The following is an 18,125-nucleotide window of genomic DNA, read 5'->3' as shown; positions in this document are numbered from 1 at the left end:
AATTATATTAATTGTAACTTTACTTATAAGTCATGATAATATCATATCATTTTAACATGTCAGATCATTTACAGGTTGAGTCAATTACATGTCAGGTTCATAACAGGTCGGGTAATACCAGTTATTTACCAGGTCAATCTCCGGTTCGGGTTTATATCAGTCGGATGCAGTTCAGGTTTGGATATCATATTTTCGGTTCAATTCGGGTTCAGGTCATTCTCAGGTCGGATGTAGGTCGGGTTCAGATCCACAATTTCCAGGTCCAACTCGGGTTTAGGTCAACACCAGTTCTGACTCGAATCGGTTTCGGATCGCCACAGATCAGGTCAAAACAGTTTTGACTTGAGTAGGTTTTAGTCAATTTTACAGATCGGGTCATCTTTTTACACCCCTACGTCTGATGTGGCGTGCCTTTGCCTTATGTGACACAAAATGGTGTCAATCCTAAATTTAATTTGAAAATGTTGTTAATAGTTTTCGGTCATTTTTATTTATTTAAAATATACTATTTTCTTATTTGGATACTTAATATATTTAAATATTTACTTTTGAAAAAAATATTTTGTTTTATGTGGTGTATAATACCAACCTCATATATTGTTGGCATGAATCGATGGTTTTGAGCTTTGAAGTTTATTTCTTTTTTGAGGTTAAAACCTTATCATCGAGTTTTATAATCAAATTGCCGCCGGATTGGGATTATTTGAGTTATAAGCAAATATAGATATAGATAAGCTGTAAGTGCATTACACTAATATTTGGGGATACAAAACAATTTCAAATCATCCATTACCCAGGAGGTAAACTATGCAAACGCTAAATAAAGTATTTTGCAATTGAATAGTAGAAAAAAGGAAATTGAATTGATAGTTAAACAAGAAAATAAAAATAAATCGACGGCGAAGCAGAGAAATGGTTGGGGAAACCAATCATGCCCTGAAAAGAAAATCAAAAGTAAAGAATGCAAAATGGAACAAATAGACAGATTACCATCCATATATGATATTATGGCTATAGTAACTTAGGCCTTTGGCTTAAGAGGCTTAACGATCTCCCAAGTGATATCAGGATCATCCCGCCCGAAATGACCATAAGCAGCTGTCTTTTGGTACCTAAAGTTTCCTCCTCTCTTCAAGTCAAGATTTATTGAGATCATTCCCGGCCTGAAGTCGAAAGCTTCATTAATTAATACCAAAATATCCTTGTCCGGGATCTTGCCTGTCTTGTATGTGTCTACAAAAACTGACTAGGGCTCCGGCACACCAATAGCATAGGACACTTGCGCGATGCATCGGCGTGCAAGGCCTGAGGCCAACACACTCTTTGCTGCTTGTCTAACAATGTATGCACCACTGCGATCCACCTTGGTAGGATCCTTCCCTGAGAAAGCACCACCACCATGAGCACCCCAGCCACCATAGGTGTAATGATAATCTTTCGTCCAGTGAGTCCTGCATCCCCATGAGGTCCACCGATAACAAACCTACCAGATGGGTTGAGGTGGAAAATGGTTTTGTAATCTAGATACTTTGCTGGAATAACAGGCTTCATGACATGCTCTTTCAAGTCCGCTGCAATCTTCTCATTGGTGACGGTTTTGTCATGTTGGGCTGAAATAAGAACAGTATGAACACGAATAGGGACCATGGCTCCACCATCATTTCTATACTCAACAGTCACTTGGGTCTTACCATCAGGCCTCATCCATGGACATGTCTTGTTCATTCTCACTTCAGTCAGCCTGGCACCCAGCTTAGTGGAAGCACATGGGTTAGAGGCATCAAGTCAGGGGTTTCATCCGTGGCATAACCAAACATGTGACCCTGGTCATCAGCCCCAATTTCCTCAGGTTTCTTGGAGAGGTGGCCATGCACTCCTTGAGCAATATCAGGGCTCTGTTATTCAATGTTAACTAGAACTTTGCAGTTGTCAGCATCAAGGCCAACATCGGCTGATGTGAACCCTATGCCCCTGCAAGTATCCCGAACGATTTTCTCATAGTTAACTTTGGCCTTGGTCGTGATCTCGCCGAAGACCATAACCATGTTAGTCTTGGTGCATGTCTCACAAGCCACTTTGCTTTCAGGGTCTTGTTCCAGGCAGGAGTCGAGGATAGCATCTGAAACCTGGTCACAGATTTTGTTGGGGTGACCTTCATTGACTGATTCGGAAGTAAATAAGAAGGTATCCATATCTGCACTTCAGATCACGATGTATTCCATTAACTAACTCCGATGAAAAATCAAGTTGATAAACAACAAAAGCAATGCAACACAAAGCCACAGTAATAAATACTGAGGCCATGTTTGGTTACATATTCTTAACACAAGGAAAACACATAATTATTAAAATATTTTATCATAGCATAAAGAACAATTAGTTCAAATTACATTACTAAGTGTTTGGACGCATGTTCATAACCAATAGTCCAATACTAACATGCAGAACTCTCTACGGTTGAGTTTCGTTGCCCGAGCCCTCTTTTAACTCGGTCAACTTGACGATTCAAATATATTACTCGGTTAGTATTAAAAATTTTAAAATATTTTCATATTATCTTTTGTAACTCTTAATTAAACATAAATAAAAATATTTTTAGTTGGCAAATAGCAAATCACTGATGCAATTGCTAAATGCCTTGTCTAATACCCATTTTAGGAGAACAAAGAATGCAATTTTATTCATCACGAACAAACAATTTGTTTTTGTATTCAAATCACACTTTTTCACAGGAAAGATAAAGACCAGGAAATCATGTCACCTAAGAAACCGGAGATCAAGCAATTGATCAAACTAAAACCACATTACCATCAGCATCCCAAATCCAAGCCCGACCCAATACATGTGCCAGATGAGCTTTAGCCCTAGAAAGTATGTTTGAGGGGAGCATCAACATGTGGTTTCCTTTTCCCGGTTCAATAGATTTATTATTGCTGGGAAACGTATTGGACTTGGACAACTTTTTTGTTGATTCTGGGTCTATGTACAAAGAAATCATTTTTATTCATAGTTTTGAATTGTTGATTATAGGACTACTTCATTCTTCAAACAGATTTGAGTTTGTTTTACTTTATACGCCGTACAAGCTGCACTGTGAATGTAGTTTTAAACCAATTTAAAGGGCAATTTGACTTGCCAAAAACTAGTTTTCCTTTTCGATACAAAGGTGTAAGCAACTTGGTGTAGGTGTAATTTGTGAAGGATATTTTAGTGCTCGAACTATGGCATGCTGTAGATTTTTATATGCTTCTGATAATCAACGGATACTAGTAAAGCATTATAAATGAAGAAGCTTCTGATCATGTTGAAGAACCGATTTGTTAGTTGAAAGAGTACTTACCCTCTATTCTTAGAACCCAAATCATATTTCAAGGTGGATTATAAATAAATAAGTGTAGGGTAAGAGGATGGACATAAAAAAATTATTTATGTTTTGTCTATTACACGGTATAAGTATAGAGGCATAAAATTATTATCTCGCCCAGAACATTACAATTCATTGGACCGGTCCAACCCAAATCTGCAACATTCATATATTATTTCATTATCTTTGAACGTGACGCAAATAGGATAAACAAAAACTATATCCATAACAAATCTAAAAAAACAAAATGTAGACTAAATTCAGATAAAAAATCTGCGAGAATTTAGAAAGAAAGAAAGAAAGAGGGGATGGTGCGACTACCTTGATTGAGATCTCAAAGAAGGGAAAATGAGATTGAAACGATAAAGTGGAAGAGGGATTGTATTTATAAAGCCGAATAACCAGTCGTTTGATTCTCTCTCGATTCCCCGCTCTCTTTGGTGTTTGGCTCTGTTTTGTGCTTCTCTGGCTTTTTAATTTATCGCCTCGTAATCCTTCCAAAAATAAAATGATTTTTATCATCTTATTATTTAAAGAATAAATTATATAATAATATATTATTAAACATAGTTGATACTAATAAACTTTTTAATTTTTTTAATTACAGTATTAAGTTTAATCATAATTATATCATTCTGCCATTAAATCTTTAATGATACGATAATGTGATTACTTCGCACCGAAACAATGACATTTTATTAGAGAAACTTAAGCTGGTATAATTACTTAGCATGTCCATTATTTGATTCAAATTAGTACTTTTATTAGTAAATGGGTTGATTCGACTTTAGTACATATAAAGATTAAATATTCATAGAGCTAACAATTTCAGTTAAAAAATATCAATTATTTCTTAATAAAATCAATATAATTTAAATTTATATGATTCTATAAATAAGTTATTTGTTTGAAGTTGAAACATAAATAAAAAAATAACTAAGATGTCGCATGACTCTAATTCTATTAAAAAATTATTCATTTTTATTTAATCATCGATATTTAATCTATTAATTCATATTGATATTATATAGGACCATTATAGGAGTGACTATCTCAATTTAGTTTATTTCATTTACAATTTCATGATTCAAACTCCTGACCTTATTTAAGTTACAATTTCAAGATTCGAACTCTTGACCTTATTTAAGGAATATAGTGTCTCATCTCACTCAATTAATTAATATTGATTCATTTGAATTTTTTTGTTAGTAATATGATTAAATAACTTTATTTAATAATAAAAAGATTAATTTAAATATACTTAATATAAAAATAAGTATCTTCAAAGTTAACTTTAGGTGACTAAAGAATTTTTCGTTAAAAATAAGTATCTAACATTACAAACGTTATCTTTTAGGTGCCCAGGCTGTAACTATCGTTAAAAAATTATGTTTAAGTAACACATATTTTTTTGGTAATTTTAGAAATATTAAAAAACTTAAAATTTTATTATATTTATATATAAAAAACCCAATTTATCTAAAATTTTAAAAAAAACCTTCAAATCCCTAACACTAACCCTTATTTTCCCCTTGCCATCGACGCCGACGTCACCATTGCCATCTCTCTTCTTGGATGTCGTCTTCCTTGTCATCAATTGCACAGTCAAGCCTTATGGAGTCACACAAAGCTCGCATTTTTTTCCTTGCCATAATCAAGTTTAAATCACGATTTGAGATTCGTCGGTGGTTGTTAGTCAGGTGGTTGGTCATCGGGTGGAGCGTGCGGTCGGGATTAGGTCTGGTCGATGGCAACGATGACGGAAAAGGGCGCGGGCGGCATGTGATGTGGGTATACATATTAAAATTAGGGTTTTCAAAATTTTTGAGTTTTTTTAAAGATTTTAGAAATTTTTGGGTTTTTAATTATATTTTTTATTTTAAATAAAAATTCTCAAAATTACCAGAATGTGACATGCATCACTTAATATAATTTTCTAATGTCGGTTACGGCTTGGACACCTAAAATGGTAAGGTGAGAAACTTTAGGCACTTATTTTTAAAGAAAAATTCTTGTGACACCTAAAGTTAACTTTGAGTATAATTTGGACACTTATTTTTACATTAATAAATTTAAATATGTTGTTATAATAGAGGCCCTAACACTTATAGTTGAAGGTGTATATAGTTCAACTCTATTCAAAATTTTAAATTCTTTTAATAGTCTATTAGTTTTTGGTTCGGTTAAGTTTGAGTTTTGAGTTTTCTATATGGCTTAATATAAAAATAAGTGTCCAAAATATACATTTTTTTTCTAAATTGGTGCCTAAGCTTTTTTTCGGTCAATCCAAGTGTCTAATGTTATAAATATTACCGCTTTAGGTGTCTCGACCGTAACAACATTTAAAAAAAACCCCATTAAGTAACACGTGTCGTATTCTAGTAATTTTAGAAATAAAAAAACTTAAAAATATATATATTATATTTTAAAAAATCTAAATTTCTCTAAAATTACAAAAAAAATCTCAAATCCCCTAAAATCCCTAATCCTAACCCTAACCCTAACCTTACTCACTTCATTGTCGACCACGACCTTCGTCGTCGCCACCACCCTTGGCATCTCCCTCATCGATCGTCTTCACCCTTGCCTTCGCGAGGGACATCAGGTTGTCTAAGTGTCGCGAATTCGAAAAGTTTGGTTCGTCGGGGTTGTTTCTTTCATTAGTTGTTTGTTGATTCTGGGTCGTCGTGTTCGGTTACTCGTCGGGTGGAGGTTTTTTTGGAGGTCCGGTCGACAACAATAATGGGGTGGGCGTGGATATAGGGATTAGAATGAGAATTTTCAAAATTTAGGTTTTTTTTTAAGATTTCAAAAACTTTTGGGCTTTCTTTTAAAATATATATATAATTTTATGTTTTTTAAATATAAATTCTATAAAGGTAAAACGTGTTATTTAACTGCACAAATTAACGACAGTAACGGTTTATACACCTAAGTGGTAATGTTTATAACGTTAGATACCTGGATTGATTAAAAAAACATGCACCACTTTAAGAAAAATGATATAGTTTTGACACCTATTTTTATATTAATCCTTTCTATATTAATTTTAAGTTTGAGATTTTATAGTTTATTTTGACAAAATATCTTTATTTTATGACTCGTAAATATTATTTTATTTCTGTTTTTTAACCAGGCCAATGGGATGGGTTGGGCTTGGGTTAATTCTTGTTTTGCTTTACTATTAATTGTCCTCCAAACAGAAGATTATTGAATTATATAGACATTACATATATAATAAGTAAATAATTGTGTGTTATTTACTATCATAAAAGTGTTAGTCTATATTAAAATGATCCAATACAGTCAAGGTTAATTGGATTTCAGTAATTATAATAGTATGAGCCACATATGTGTAGATATCTAAATAATTATTTTATAGTTGATTATGAGCTGATTATGAATTAGGATTAATATATTAGGTTATTTATTAGGGTTATGATCGCTAAATTACACATAAGTTAACTTTTTTTATTATTTCATCTTCAAAATATAGAATATAAGAATATTTTCTCTAGAATAATTATGTGTTAAAAGATCAAAATCTAATATTCAAAGTTTTAACATTATGATTTAAAGTTTTTTATTTATCAATAAATTTGATAACTATTCAGGCCATTCCTTGACCTACAAAGTCTAGTAAATTTATTGATAGTTTGAAACCTACAATCGTAGCCCAAAGAACCAAATGAAATTTGAGAGTGTATGGTTTTCACATTCACCGACAAAATTGAAAATAATCTAAATTTAATTTAGTTTATACAATCAATTTTAAGAGAAATTATTCAACGTGATAAAATATATGTAACATTTTTTTATCAAAATAAAATAAAAGTCATTACTTTGCTTTCACGAAAAATGATATTTCTTCTAGAAAACCCATTCTTTTAAGGGAAATTATTTTTATATTTGCAATTTCCTTTCTAATTATTACAAACCAGGTTGGAGATGGAGATCAACAAATTGTTGAATTTTTTTTAATTATTTGGTGTGATTAAAAATTAGCCAATGTTTTAGCATTTTCTCCATGAAATTATAACAATAAATAAACTAATTAAAGATATAGTATTTTGAAATGACAAATACATGCAATGCGTTGTAAGGGCTAAATGAGGTTGCGTATTGAATTAAATTACCACATGGTGTTTATAACAAGGTTTGAATAAACTTTTGATGCCTAAATCAACCTAAAGGTGTAGCATGGAATTTTTCTTTGGACCCTAATCAACTTAAAAGTTGATTTATTATTTAATTATGATATTAAACATTTTTATTATTTATATATTTTTTAATTAAAATTAAATATAAGTTTACGTTACAATGACTTAAATTTTATAAAAGGAAGGGAAAAGATAAAATTCAAAATTTAATGCCAGTTAAAATTAAAATAATATCTCTTTCTAGTATATTTTTAAAAAAAAAATGAATTTTTGCCATTTTGGTTGCATTTGGAAGTTAATGTGTTATTATCACCCTAGTTGTTACACTTATCTATACATACATTCACTCTTTGGTCAATTATGGTAAGCTTACAAAAGCAGCCTTGAGAGTTTTAGATGTAAAATGGGAAACCCAAATTGCTTTTCCCCTTGAAAATAAACCACAAGGTATAATTATAGACGTGGAAGTTCAAACCCATTCTTAGACTTTTGAAAAATGTAATTTAAAATTTAATTGTTTAAGAACACCGTTAAAAAAAGATTTTAAAAAGATAAAATATTCATTTTAGACATTGTTGTAAATTAAAAATATAAGACACCTAAAAGTGATTTTCTACCTCAAAAGCAATAAATTTAAGTTTACGAGGTTAAGTTAAAAAATACTTTATCAACCATGATTTTAAATCAGATACCGAATGTTTAGCATTGCTTATAGGGTGAAAAATTATTTTCTATTATTAGAAGCATTCTCCAAACTGGACATTAAATATTCATACACAGATAGTTATATTAAACATTTTATGTTGTGAAGTACAAGAAATGTGTTATCTATTCAAGTGACGAACTACTAATATTTTTAGTGTAATTTAAATAATTAAAAGTAATTCTTACTTTTTGCATTTAATATAAAATAATTTTTTTAACAAGAATATAAAATAATGCCATAAATAATAAATTTTAACAAGAAATATAACTAAAGAGTTAACATGATTATCACCATTATGATGGCCAAATATATGATTTGTACCGGCATGAAATTTTTTCTAAAAGAAGTTAGTTTTATTAAAAGTAGAAAATAATCAAATTATAACAAAGGTTTACAATCATAACCGTAAACTAAAAGTATAATAATAATATTTTCCTATAATCATTAATACAAAAAACTAGTTATTTAAGACCACACAAATATCATACAAGAAAATTGTTAAAAAAACCTAATCAAATAAACTCTAACAAAATGTAGATATAAATATATTTGATCGCATCAGCAACGAACAACAAAAGAAGATTAAACTATTGAAAGACCATCAAAAAACTGCAAATTAGAGTCAAAAGACGTGAAAAACTATCAACGGATGCAAATCGCGTATCCAAATCCAATTCGATGGTCCAAAGCAAGGAAGACCAACAAGATAATAAATAAGTGTCATATTGATTAGTCATAACCTTGTTAAATCCAACTCTAAGAAAAATGATAAACGAAACAACAACCGTACGACCGAAAACATGTCATAAATGCAGAAATATTAAAAATTTAAAAAGCAAGGGAAAAAAAACAAAGATATACTACAATAAAATAAAGAAAAACAATGAATGTCAGTGATCGACGATCAACAATAAAGTATTTAAAAGTATAAAACTCCATGTCACACTTGTTATAATTCAAAATAAATTAAATAATTTAATTTAAAATTAAATTAAATTATTTATCACTTATAAAGTATTTAATATGAATCATTGTTGTAATATTTGATAAATATAAATATAAAATCAGTTCAAAAAATATAAATACCGTATTCATAAAAGATGACACATTTAGATACCAAATATATAATGTTTTAAAAAATATAAATAACAAATCGATTTATAAAAATTATAATAATTAAATTTATAAAAAAAATAAAAAATATCAAATATCAAATAATATAGTAAACTTATTATTATTCGCAAAGGTAGGAACGTTATCTGAATTCTTATAGGTAATTAAAATTAGGGTAAATTACATGATTGATCACTTTGTTTTGGTTTTGTACATTTTTCCTCACTAAATTAGAAAAAAATAGTATTTAATCACTTTTCTTTTTAAAATAATCTGGTAATTACGATATAATATATGTTTATAATATTAAGTCATTAGTAATTCATATATTGAAGACACAGTATTACAAGCAACCTTAACGTCGGTCAAAGAAAAATAAAGTCATTTTTCCAGTTCATAAAAATCATTAATGATTGTTTGAAAATTGCGAAGTTTGGCCCAAGAGATTGAAAATGGGGCAAAATTCCAGGTCTGTCAATTTAATTTCTTAATGATTATTTTTAAAAAATTTGATTGTTCAATTATAAAATATTTTTTTATTTAATTACTTTGTTATTTTTTTTATAGAATTAGTTAGTTTTATTAAAAATAAAAAATATTTAAAATTACAATAAATGTTTACAATTATAAATATAAATTAAACATATAATTATGATATTTTTCCTATAATCATTGACAAAAAAAAAACTAGCCATGAGATCATACAAGGATCGAACAAGAAAAAAATTTAAAAATCTATCTAAAAAACTTGAATAAAAGATAAAATATTAACAAATCTGTTTGTATTGAAAAAATGAATCACGACGGGGAATCGAAATACTGAAAACCATCGACAACTGCAAGTTAGAGTTGAGCGTCGTGAGAAAACTATTTACGAATGTAAATAATGTATCTAAATCTAATCTGATTGTTTAAAACAAGGAAGACCTTTAAAATAACAAATAAGTGTCGTCTTGATCAGTCCAGACGAAGTCAAATCCAATCATGGGAGAATAAATGAAAAAAGCGATCAACCAATTGATAAAAAATTGAAAAGTACCAAAAGATAGAGGAAAGTGTATAATAAAAACAAAAGAAAGCGTATCATAAAAATAGAATTATTAAAAACTAAAAAAACAAAAATATATAAATACGATATAAAAAGAAAGAGAAAAAATAAAAATCGACGGTGGACGATTAATATTAAAATTCATATCGTCTTTTGCTGACCAAATATGAAAAAAAAAGAATGACATCAAAAAGAGAATTTTTTTTAGAGAAAAGGAGAACGGGTCTCCCTTAATTAAAGATTTATATTTTTGTGACATCGAGAAAAATCATTTATTAGTTTATTAAAAGTTATGAAATGGTTAGATGTGTTCATAAATTATTATTTTTTTTTGTGAGCATGTGACTTAATTTTTTTTTCTTTGGACGAGCAACCTTAAATTAGATATATTATTATTATTGTCATTATTTGAACAGAGTTTTAATTGAGAATAACTTAATAATTACTTTTTAAAATTTTATTTTTAATATAAAAAAACTTAACATGAGGATAAAAGGAGTTGCAGGCGATGCTCCCAAATTCATTTTGGTTGCTTTTGTGGCCATAAATTTAACTTTAGACGGGTCCAAGACTAAGGAAACTTTTCGACATTCATAATTATGTCCTGCAAGGTTTTATTTTAATAGGCCCTTTCTAACTCAAATTTGTGTTTGACCAAATTGAAGATTTTTTTTAAAAAAAAAAACAAATATTCTAGACTTGCATATGATTTTTTTTATATTCAAGATTTTTATAATAATAAAATTAAATTATTAGATTATACTTGAAATTGAATTTAGACCCTTTTAATTTTTTATCTTGAGTTTCCAGACTTGAAATTGATTTAAAAAAAAAAATAGGATGGTTAAGAATTATTTGGGGATCTATTACTCAGTGATGCCTTTTATTACAACTCTAATAGTTTTTGTAAACTATACTACGAGGCCAACTCTCATAGTACCACAGCCTGATTACATTCAAATGATGCCACAATTCACTACTATAGCATCTGAACAACCTCAAATCAGTTCTCAAGCTCACATTACTGCAAGTGGTGGATGACAATGCTTGGTATCCAAACTTGAAGCAACACATCATCTCACAAATGACTTCTTCAACTTGCAAATTGAGACTGTTGCTCCTACCTTTGGAAATGTTAAAGTTAGAAATAGTAATTTCTTATCCATTCAATATACCAGTCAGTCCAACCTTCTAAAAATTTTAAGCTGAAAATTTTGTTATATGTACCTGGTATAACAAAAAAAAAATTGCTTTATGTGTCAAAATTTTCCCAGGATAATCAGGTCTCCCTTGATTTCTTTTTCAAATATTGTCAAGCAAGGGACTTCAACACAAAGGAAGTTGTTCTCAGAGGTTTTAAGTGTGTCGGTTTATACAAATTTACGAATAATATCAGTAGGTCTGCTCAGGATAATAATAATACACAAAATTGTTTCCTTTTTTGTTCTTCTTTCTTGATCTCTAGATTTGTGACAGTGGACACCTTTCTTAGGGTATCATAGTTGATTCCTTGAATGCTTAAAAAAATTATCTTTGTCAAGCATGTCGATTTCAAAAAATTGTACAAGTTACTATTTCTTGATTCTCATATTGATTTCATAATCTTTTAAAATTAATCACTGTTAGATGTTTGAGGTCATAACCCTGCTTATTCAAAAGGTTCATTATTGTATTGCTTTTAAAATTGTTTGAGCTTTTTAACTTAAAATGAAACATTGAGGGCTAAAAAGTCTCAGAAAAAAAGAATAAAAGATAAAATGATTATTCTGCCAAATATTAGGGGCCTTTTTGTCTTTAGAATGAAATGTTGGGGGCAAAATGCTCCCAAAAAAATAGAATATAGGACAAAAAATCATTTTAATAAATTTTGGAGGCTAATTTTAGTATTATGCCATATATATATATATATATATAAGAGGTCATTAAAAAAATTAAAAGAATCACACATTTTTTTAATCTGAATAAAATCAAGCAGACTTTGGATTCTTTCTAGTAAAGGAAGAAATAGGCCAAGGGCCTTCTTACATATGCCTCGAGTAATTTATGATGGAAACTTCTCTCATCCAATCAATAGCACAAAATGATTGAAATTATAAGGCCTCTCGTTTGACTTGTGTTTCCAATATCTTCCTATATTAATCTCTCTCTCAAAACCAAATTGCAGCAGTGTTTCTATCAGGGGGAAAAAAAAGCTATAGCCACCATCACTTTTCACCACCATTACCATAGATTTTGAAACAAAGTTTCTTTCGTGTTAACAGTTAAAGAAGATCTGAACAAAACAGTTAAAAGATCATGGGAAGGGCTCCTTGTTGTGACAAGGCTAATGTGAAGAAAGGACCTTGGTCACCTGAAGAAGATGCAAAGCTGAAGGACTACATAGACAAAAATGAAACCGGAGGAAACTGGATTTCTCTTCCACAAAAAGCTGGTTTGTTTGATTGTTTAATTATTTATCAACCTGTAAATTAAAGGGTCTTTTCAGTAGTTTTTGTTAGTGAATTTGAATGTGTTTGGCCTTTGTATTTAGGTCTCAGGAGATGTGGGAAAAGTTGCAGATTAAGATGGCTTAACTATCTCAGGCCAAATATTAAACATGGAGAATTCTCTGATGATGAGGATAGGATCATCTGCACTCTCTTTGCAAACATTGGTAGCAGGTATTAAACATGGATCTTTGGACCAAGAAACAACTTTTAGGTAAATTTTCTCTGATTTTGTCCATGAACTCACATCATGAGCTGCAACAGGTGGTCAATTATAGCAGCTCAGTTGCCAGGCAGGACTGATAATGATATCAAGAACTACTGGAACACAAAGCTGAAGAAGAAACTATTTGGCAGGGCTCCCCAGTCTCAAAGAAAACCTCATCAGATTCACCATGCCACTTTATCATCTCTTCTTCAACAATCATCTTCACCTTCACCTACATCAACATTACTCTATAATTGCAGCAACAACACCTACCAAACACCAGATACATCTTTTTCATGCTTCCAAACATCATATTCCTCTAGTTTCTCAAACACCGGTACTTCTTGTCTTACTGTTGCATCAATTCATCAACCCCGGCACCAGGAGAGTTTATTAAGTCCAATCCAGCATTATCAGCTGCATGATAGTGGTGTCCAAATGTTCGGAGGTGAAGCTAGTTGTAGCTCTTCCGATGGGAGTTGCAGCAATATTCAAAACAGCGGCAACAACAAAGAATCAGTGTATAACAATGGTGATCATCATCAGCAAATAGGGAGTCATCACAGTTATTTCTACAGTGAAGTTGCTGATGAAAGCCAGAAGCCAATCATGGTATCAAACGTTGACCATGGTGCTGATGGACGGCCCGATCATCAGAAATCACCAAACGGATTGTGGGGTGAAACTGAAACACCACTGGATTATGGGATTGAGGAAATTAAGCAGCTAATTAGTACTACGAGTAGTAGTAACAACTACATTTTTTATGAAAACAAGGCAGATGAAAAAGTTATGTACTATTGATCTGACTTGGACTGTGTGTAAAATCAGATGGACTTGAAGGGCAATGGGTTTATAGATTTAGGGGTTAGTTTGTTTATTTAGAATGATTAAACCCTAAATGATTCAGAGACTCTGTATGAATTAGCTCTGAATGTGACATGTTTTATAATAGCTCTGAATCATTCAGAAGTACTTCATTGTTGAATCATTCAGCGCTGTTTTGTTGAATCAGTCAGCACTGAATCATTCAGAGGTACAAAACAAACGCGCTTAATGTTGAACGCTGAACGATTCAGCATTCAGCGCTGAATGGTTCCATTAAGAGGTAAACAAACAACCTCTTAGTTTTTATTTTTTTTAATAAATTATGTATTTAGTCTTCTAATTATTTGTGAGATTTTGTTTTGATTAATCAACTTTTTTTTAAACTAATACCCAATGTTATATTTTGGATTCATTTTGTCACCCTTCATCAAAAAATTAACAGTAATGTTGATATGTCAATCATAAGATAATGACACATCATCATTGAAAAAATAAAAAAAATCACATCAATAGTTCTTTTTATTTTTTAACGACGAACGATTAAAATGTAATATTAAATATAATTTAACTGTTAAATGACTAAAATAAAATTACTCAAATAATTAGGTGACTGAATACATAATTTATCATTTTTTGAATTTCTTTTCGGGAAATGATGTAATTTTCTAGCACCCATGGATTTTGACTGCAATGTTCAGAAATAAAACATTAAATTTCATGGGAACTAGAGAGAAGCCATCATCTTTTCAAAGATCACTAACTTGAAAACTAAGCAAAACCACTTATCCAATCCAATATTTAATCAATTTCGCGTTTCTTAAATGTTTCACTTTTAGAATTTTCATTTGTTAACTTTGAAATTAAACAATACGAATAATTAAAGACATTGGATTTTTGTGGATGTTATTCTTTAATATCTAAAAATGACTTGACGTTAATCCTACTCCTAGTTTTCTTTATAAAAGTATGTCAATTATATATATTAAATTAAAATTATAAGTTATCTTTAAATAAAAGGTTAATTGTGGTCACGTTAGAATTCATCAAATGGATTCAGCAATAAAAGAGAGTATTTTTCTTAGAGGTACTGGGTTCGAGCAGATGTGTCTATAAGGTGTGTACGCGTTGTTAGAAGATTTTAGAACAAATACTTCATTATAATACTCATACTATTTTTTTTTTAAAATGGGACCACTTTAATCCAAATTTGACATGGACCAACTTTTTTCATTTTTTATAAAATCTCAACAATTTTTACAAATTGTAAAAATTTAAAAAAATTATTTTTTACAAGTTTTTATGTTATATTATTTTTAAATATTTTTTTATAAAATACAAATATTTAACGTTTTACGTAATATGTATGGTATTGAAAAATAATAATAGACGGCATCTTAATATATATTTAATTTTTTTTGTTAGGTGATATAATTTGATAAAAAAATAAATTAATAAAGATGAAAAATTAAAATAATTATAATAATTTTTGGAAAAAAAGCGAGATAAAAATATCCTGAAAGGATGTTACACGCACCATTATAGTAAGGGCAATTGGCCATGATGATTTCGTCCATGTTTTTTTAAATGATTGAAGAGTAAAACAAATTAATTATTTTTTTTTCCTATTTGGCTCCAGCACTGCTTGACTTCTATACGCGCCGGATCTGGCTCTCTCAGTTAGACTTTGTCTTCCACCTCTTGATCACAATAAGGAGTTTTCAGTAATTCTGAAATCTTATTTTACATTTAATGTTATTATATGTGAATTTACTTAGGGTAAAGTGCACAAGTGGTCCTCTAACTATAGGAAATTATTTTGTTGAATCCATCGACTATTAAAAGTTACAAAATATTCTCCAGACTATAAGGAGTTGCTTCGTTGAATTTCACGACTATTAAAAGTTACAAAATGGTCACCCGGTTATTCATTATATTCCAAACTTGTCCTTTTATGTTAAAAGATTAATGACATCTAAGATAGATGTTAACATGCTGACTAAGATATTATAAAATATGATCTCATAATCTCAAACAACTATCATATCTCAATCAACATGTTAGCGTCTAGCTTATATGATCGTTAATTTTTTAACGGAAAAGCACGTGTCTGGAATATAATGAATAGTTAGGTGACCATTTTGTAACTTTTAATAGTCGAGAGAGTTAACAAAATAGTATCCTATTCTCGGGGACCATTTGTATAGTTTACCCATTTATTTAAATATATTTTAGTTGAGATTGTATGATATATATGCTTTTAAATTTTTATTATTCAATTAATTAATTAATTTGAATAGAATGTTGTAAAAGTCATTATATAAATATCCTTCTCAATCGAGTTTGCTATTTAAAGAATCTAAAGTCTTGTATGTTACATCAATTGATTGTTAATTAAATTTTAATTTATTAAGTTGATATTTTAATTAAGTTTTTAATGATACATAATGATTGGATTTTTTTTATAAATTCTAAATTTAATTCTAATCTAATTAGAATAAGGGAAAAGGTGACTTTAGGGAAAGGAAATAGAGTGCTCTTAATGGATTTAAAAGCGATGACCTAAGTGAATGTGAAGGAACAAAGATAGCAAATTGATTAACCGGCCAAAAATATATGCTCAATTGAATATAAAATATAGTAATGTATAAAAAATTCAATAAATATAATTAAACATTATTCTAAACAAATTTTCTAGACACAGATGGATCGAGAGAGGGCAGGTGAGGCGTTCGCCCTCTAAAAATTTCAAATTAATAAATATCTTAGATATTTTCTTTATATTTTCAATTGATAATTTATTATTGTGCCATTAGAATTTTATAAGTTCGTCCCCTAATATAAGATCTCGTGTCTGCTTCTGTACCTGCATACGTACATTCTCCATAAGAAAGTATCCTTTGAACTTTGGATTTAAGAAAGAAAATTAAAAATCCGATAGCCTCTACTATTTTTTCATGCATAACCAATGCAGCTTCAAAGTTACTTCCCAAAAGAAATAAAAAACAATTTCAGATACATAACAAAAGAATATGTTTTTAAAGTTCAAATTTTGACAATCAGCAGCGAGAAACATGCGAGGCAGGTTTCAATTATTGATCACCCCTAATTGATCAGGATTGGCACAGTATGGAGAGGTAAAAAATAAATTTAATTTCTGAAAGTGAGAGAAAATGATAAATAAATCCAACTAGCTAAGCTTATAGCAGAATGATCAAAGCCAAAATAATAATAATAATTCAATTATATGTGTGTGTATTGAGCTCCAAAATCATATGATACGATGAATATAATATTGGCTAATGGCTTTACTTGATTCTCCCCATGAGAAAGCATAAAAGCAAAATATATATTATTGAGAAGATAATCCATTGACATTTTTCTGAATTTTCTTTTATGACAATTAGGCTTACATTTAATGGGTTTCTTTGTCAGCAATAGGCATTGTTTATTCTAAGATTAAAACAAAAACATTTGGGATTTTAAATATATGAAGGGGAGAGTTTCTAGGAATGTTTTGTTTCTAGTGGTGACTAGAAAATGGATGGCACCAAACGGTCCATCAAATTTTAATCCATTGTTTGGTTGTTAGTGAGCGAGCATCTCCTACCTTAACTTATTTTAATTAAAGAATGGATTATTAATTCCTTTCACAAAGTTTAATTATCAAATCATCCATATTGTACTAGAGCTTCAAGACCCAAAGCTAAAAGGCCACGATAAATCAGACACTTGTTCGAGCACGATGTTGGGAATCCTCATCGGACCAAGGCCCCTTTAAGACCTTTTTATTGAAGAATGGTCACTTGTCATACCTTCTCAATTGAAAATAGGAAAGATTGTTAACGACCACGCACAGCAAAGAGTATGACTAAAGGACATCCATACTTCTCAAACTATAACAATGAAGCATACATGAATCTCGATATTAATGGCAGAATTCAACAGTATTTTTTTATGAGAGAACAAAATGAATTTCAGCCTCATTTTCATCCTATTACTTAACTTAGATTTTTATCATATTTCCAATAATCATGAATAAGACTATACCAAAGAAAATTTTAATGTTGCTTCCTATAAGATATGGGAAATTTAAAATGAAAACTATGCATTGTAGAGAATATAAGAGCATGTTGTTTTAACTTTCATACTTGTTGGCTACCTCATTTTGATTTTAGAAAACTGAATAACAAGATATATAACTCAAAAAATATA

General features: G+C 29.9%; 1 protein-coding gene and 1 pseudogene across 3 annotated transcripts; one reads left to right on the top strand and one right to left on the bottom strand.

Moving 5' to 3' along the window:
* Positions 1–1,021: 1,021 nt before the first annotated feature.
* On the bottom strand, positions 1,022–2,195 carry LOC120146532 (annotated as a pseudogene).
* A 10,362-nt stretch (positions 2,196–12,557) lies between these two features.
* LOC120146517 (transcription factor RAX2-like) lies at positions 12,558–13,998 on the top strand. Of its 3 annotated transcripts, none has more exons than XM_039160049.1 (4): positions 12,559–12,822; positions 12,922–13,051; positions 13,142–13,394; positions 13,428–13,995. In XM_039160049.1, the coding sequence occupies exons 1-4, from the start codon at positions 12,687–12,689 to the stop codon at positions 13,887–13,889; spliced, it is 981 nt and encodes a 326-aa protein (XP_039015980.1). In that variant the 5' UTR covers positions 12,559–12,686; the 3' UTR covers positions 13,890–13,995. The 3 variants fall into 3 exon arrangements, with proteins under 3 accessions (XP_039015979.1, XP_039015980.1, XP_039015981.1); XM_039160050.1 differs by having other exon boundaries at positions 12,560–12,822; positions 13,142–13,275; positions 13,312–13,991; XM_039160048.1 differs by having other exon boundaries at positions 12,558–12,822; positions 13,142–13,998.
* Positions 13,999–18,125: the final 4,127 nt, after the last annotated feature.

The sequence above is a fragment of the Hibiscus syriacus genome, unplaced genomic scaffold, assembly GCF_006381635.1.
Source record: "Hibiscus syriacus cultivar Baekdansim isolate YM2019G1 unplaced genomic scaffold, ASM638163v2 tig00110929_pilon, whole genome shotgun sequence".
Lineage (NCBI taxonomy): Eukaryota > Viridiplantae > Streptophyta > Magnoliopsida > Malvales > Malvaceae > Hibiscus > Hibiscus syriacus.
This window is presented reverse-complemented; position numbering and strand designations above follow the sequence as displayed.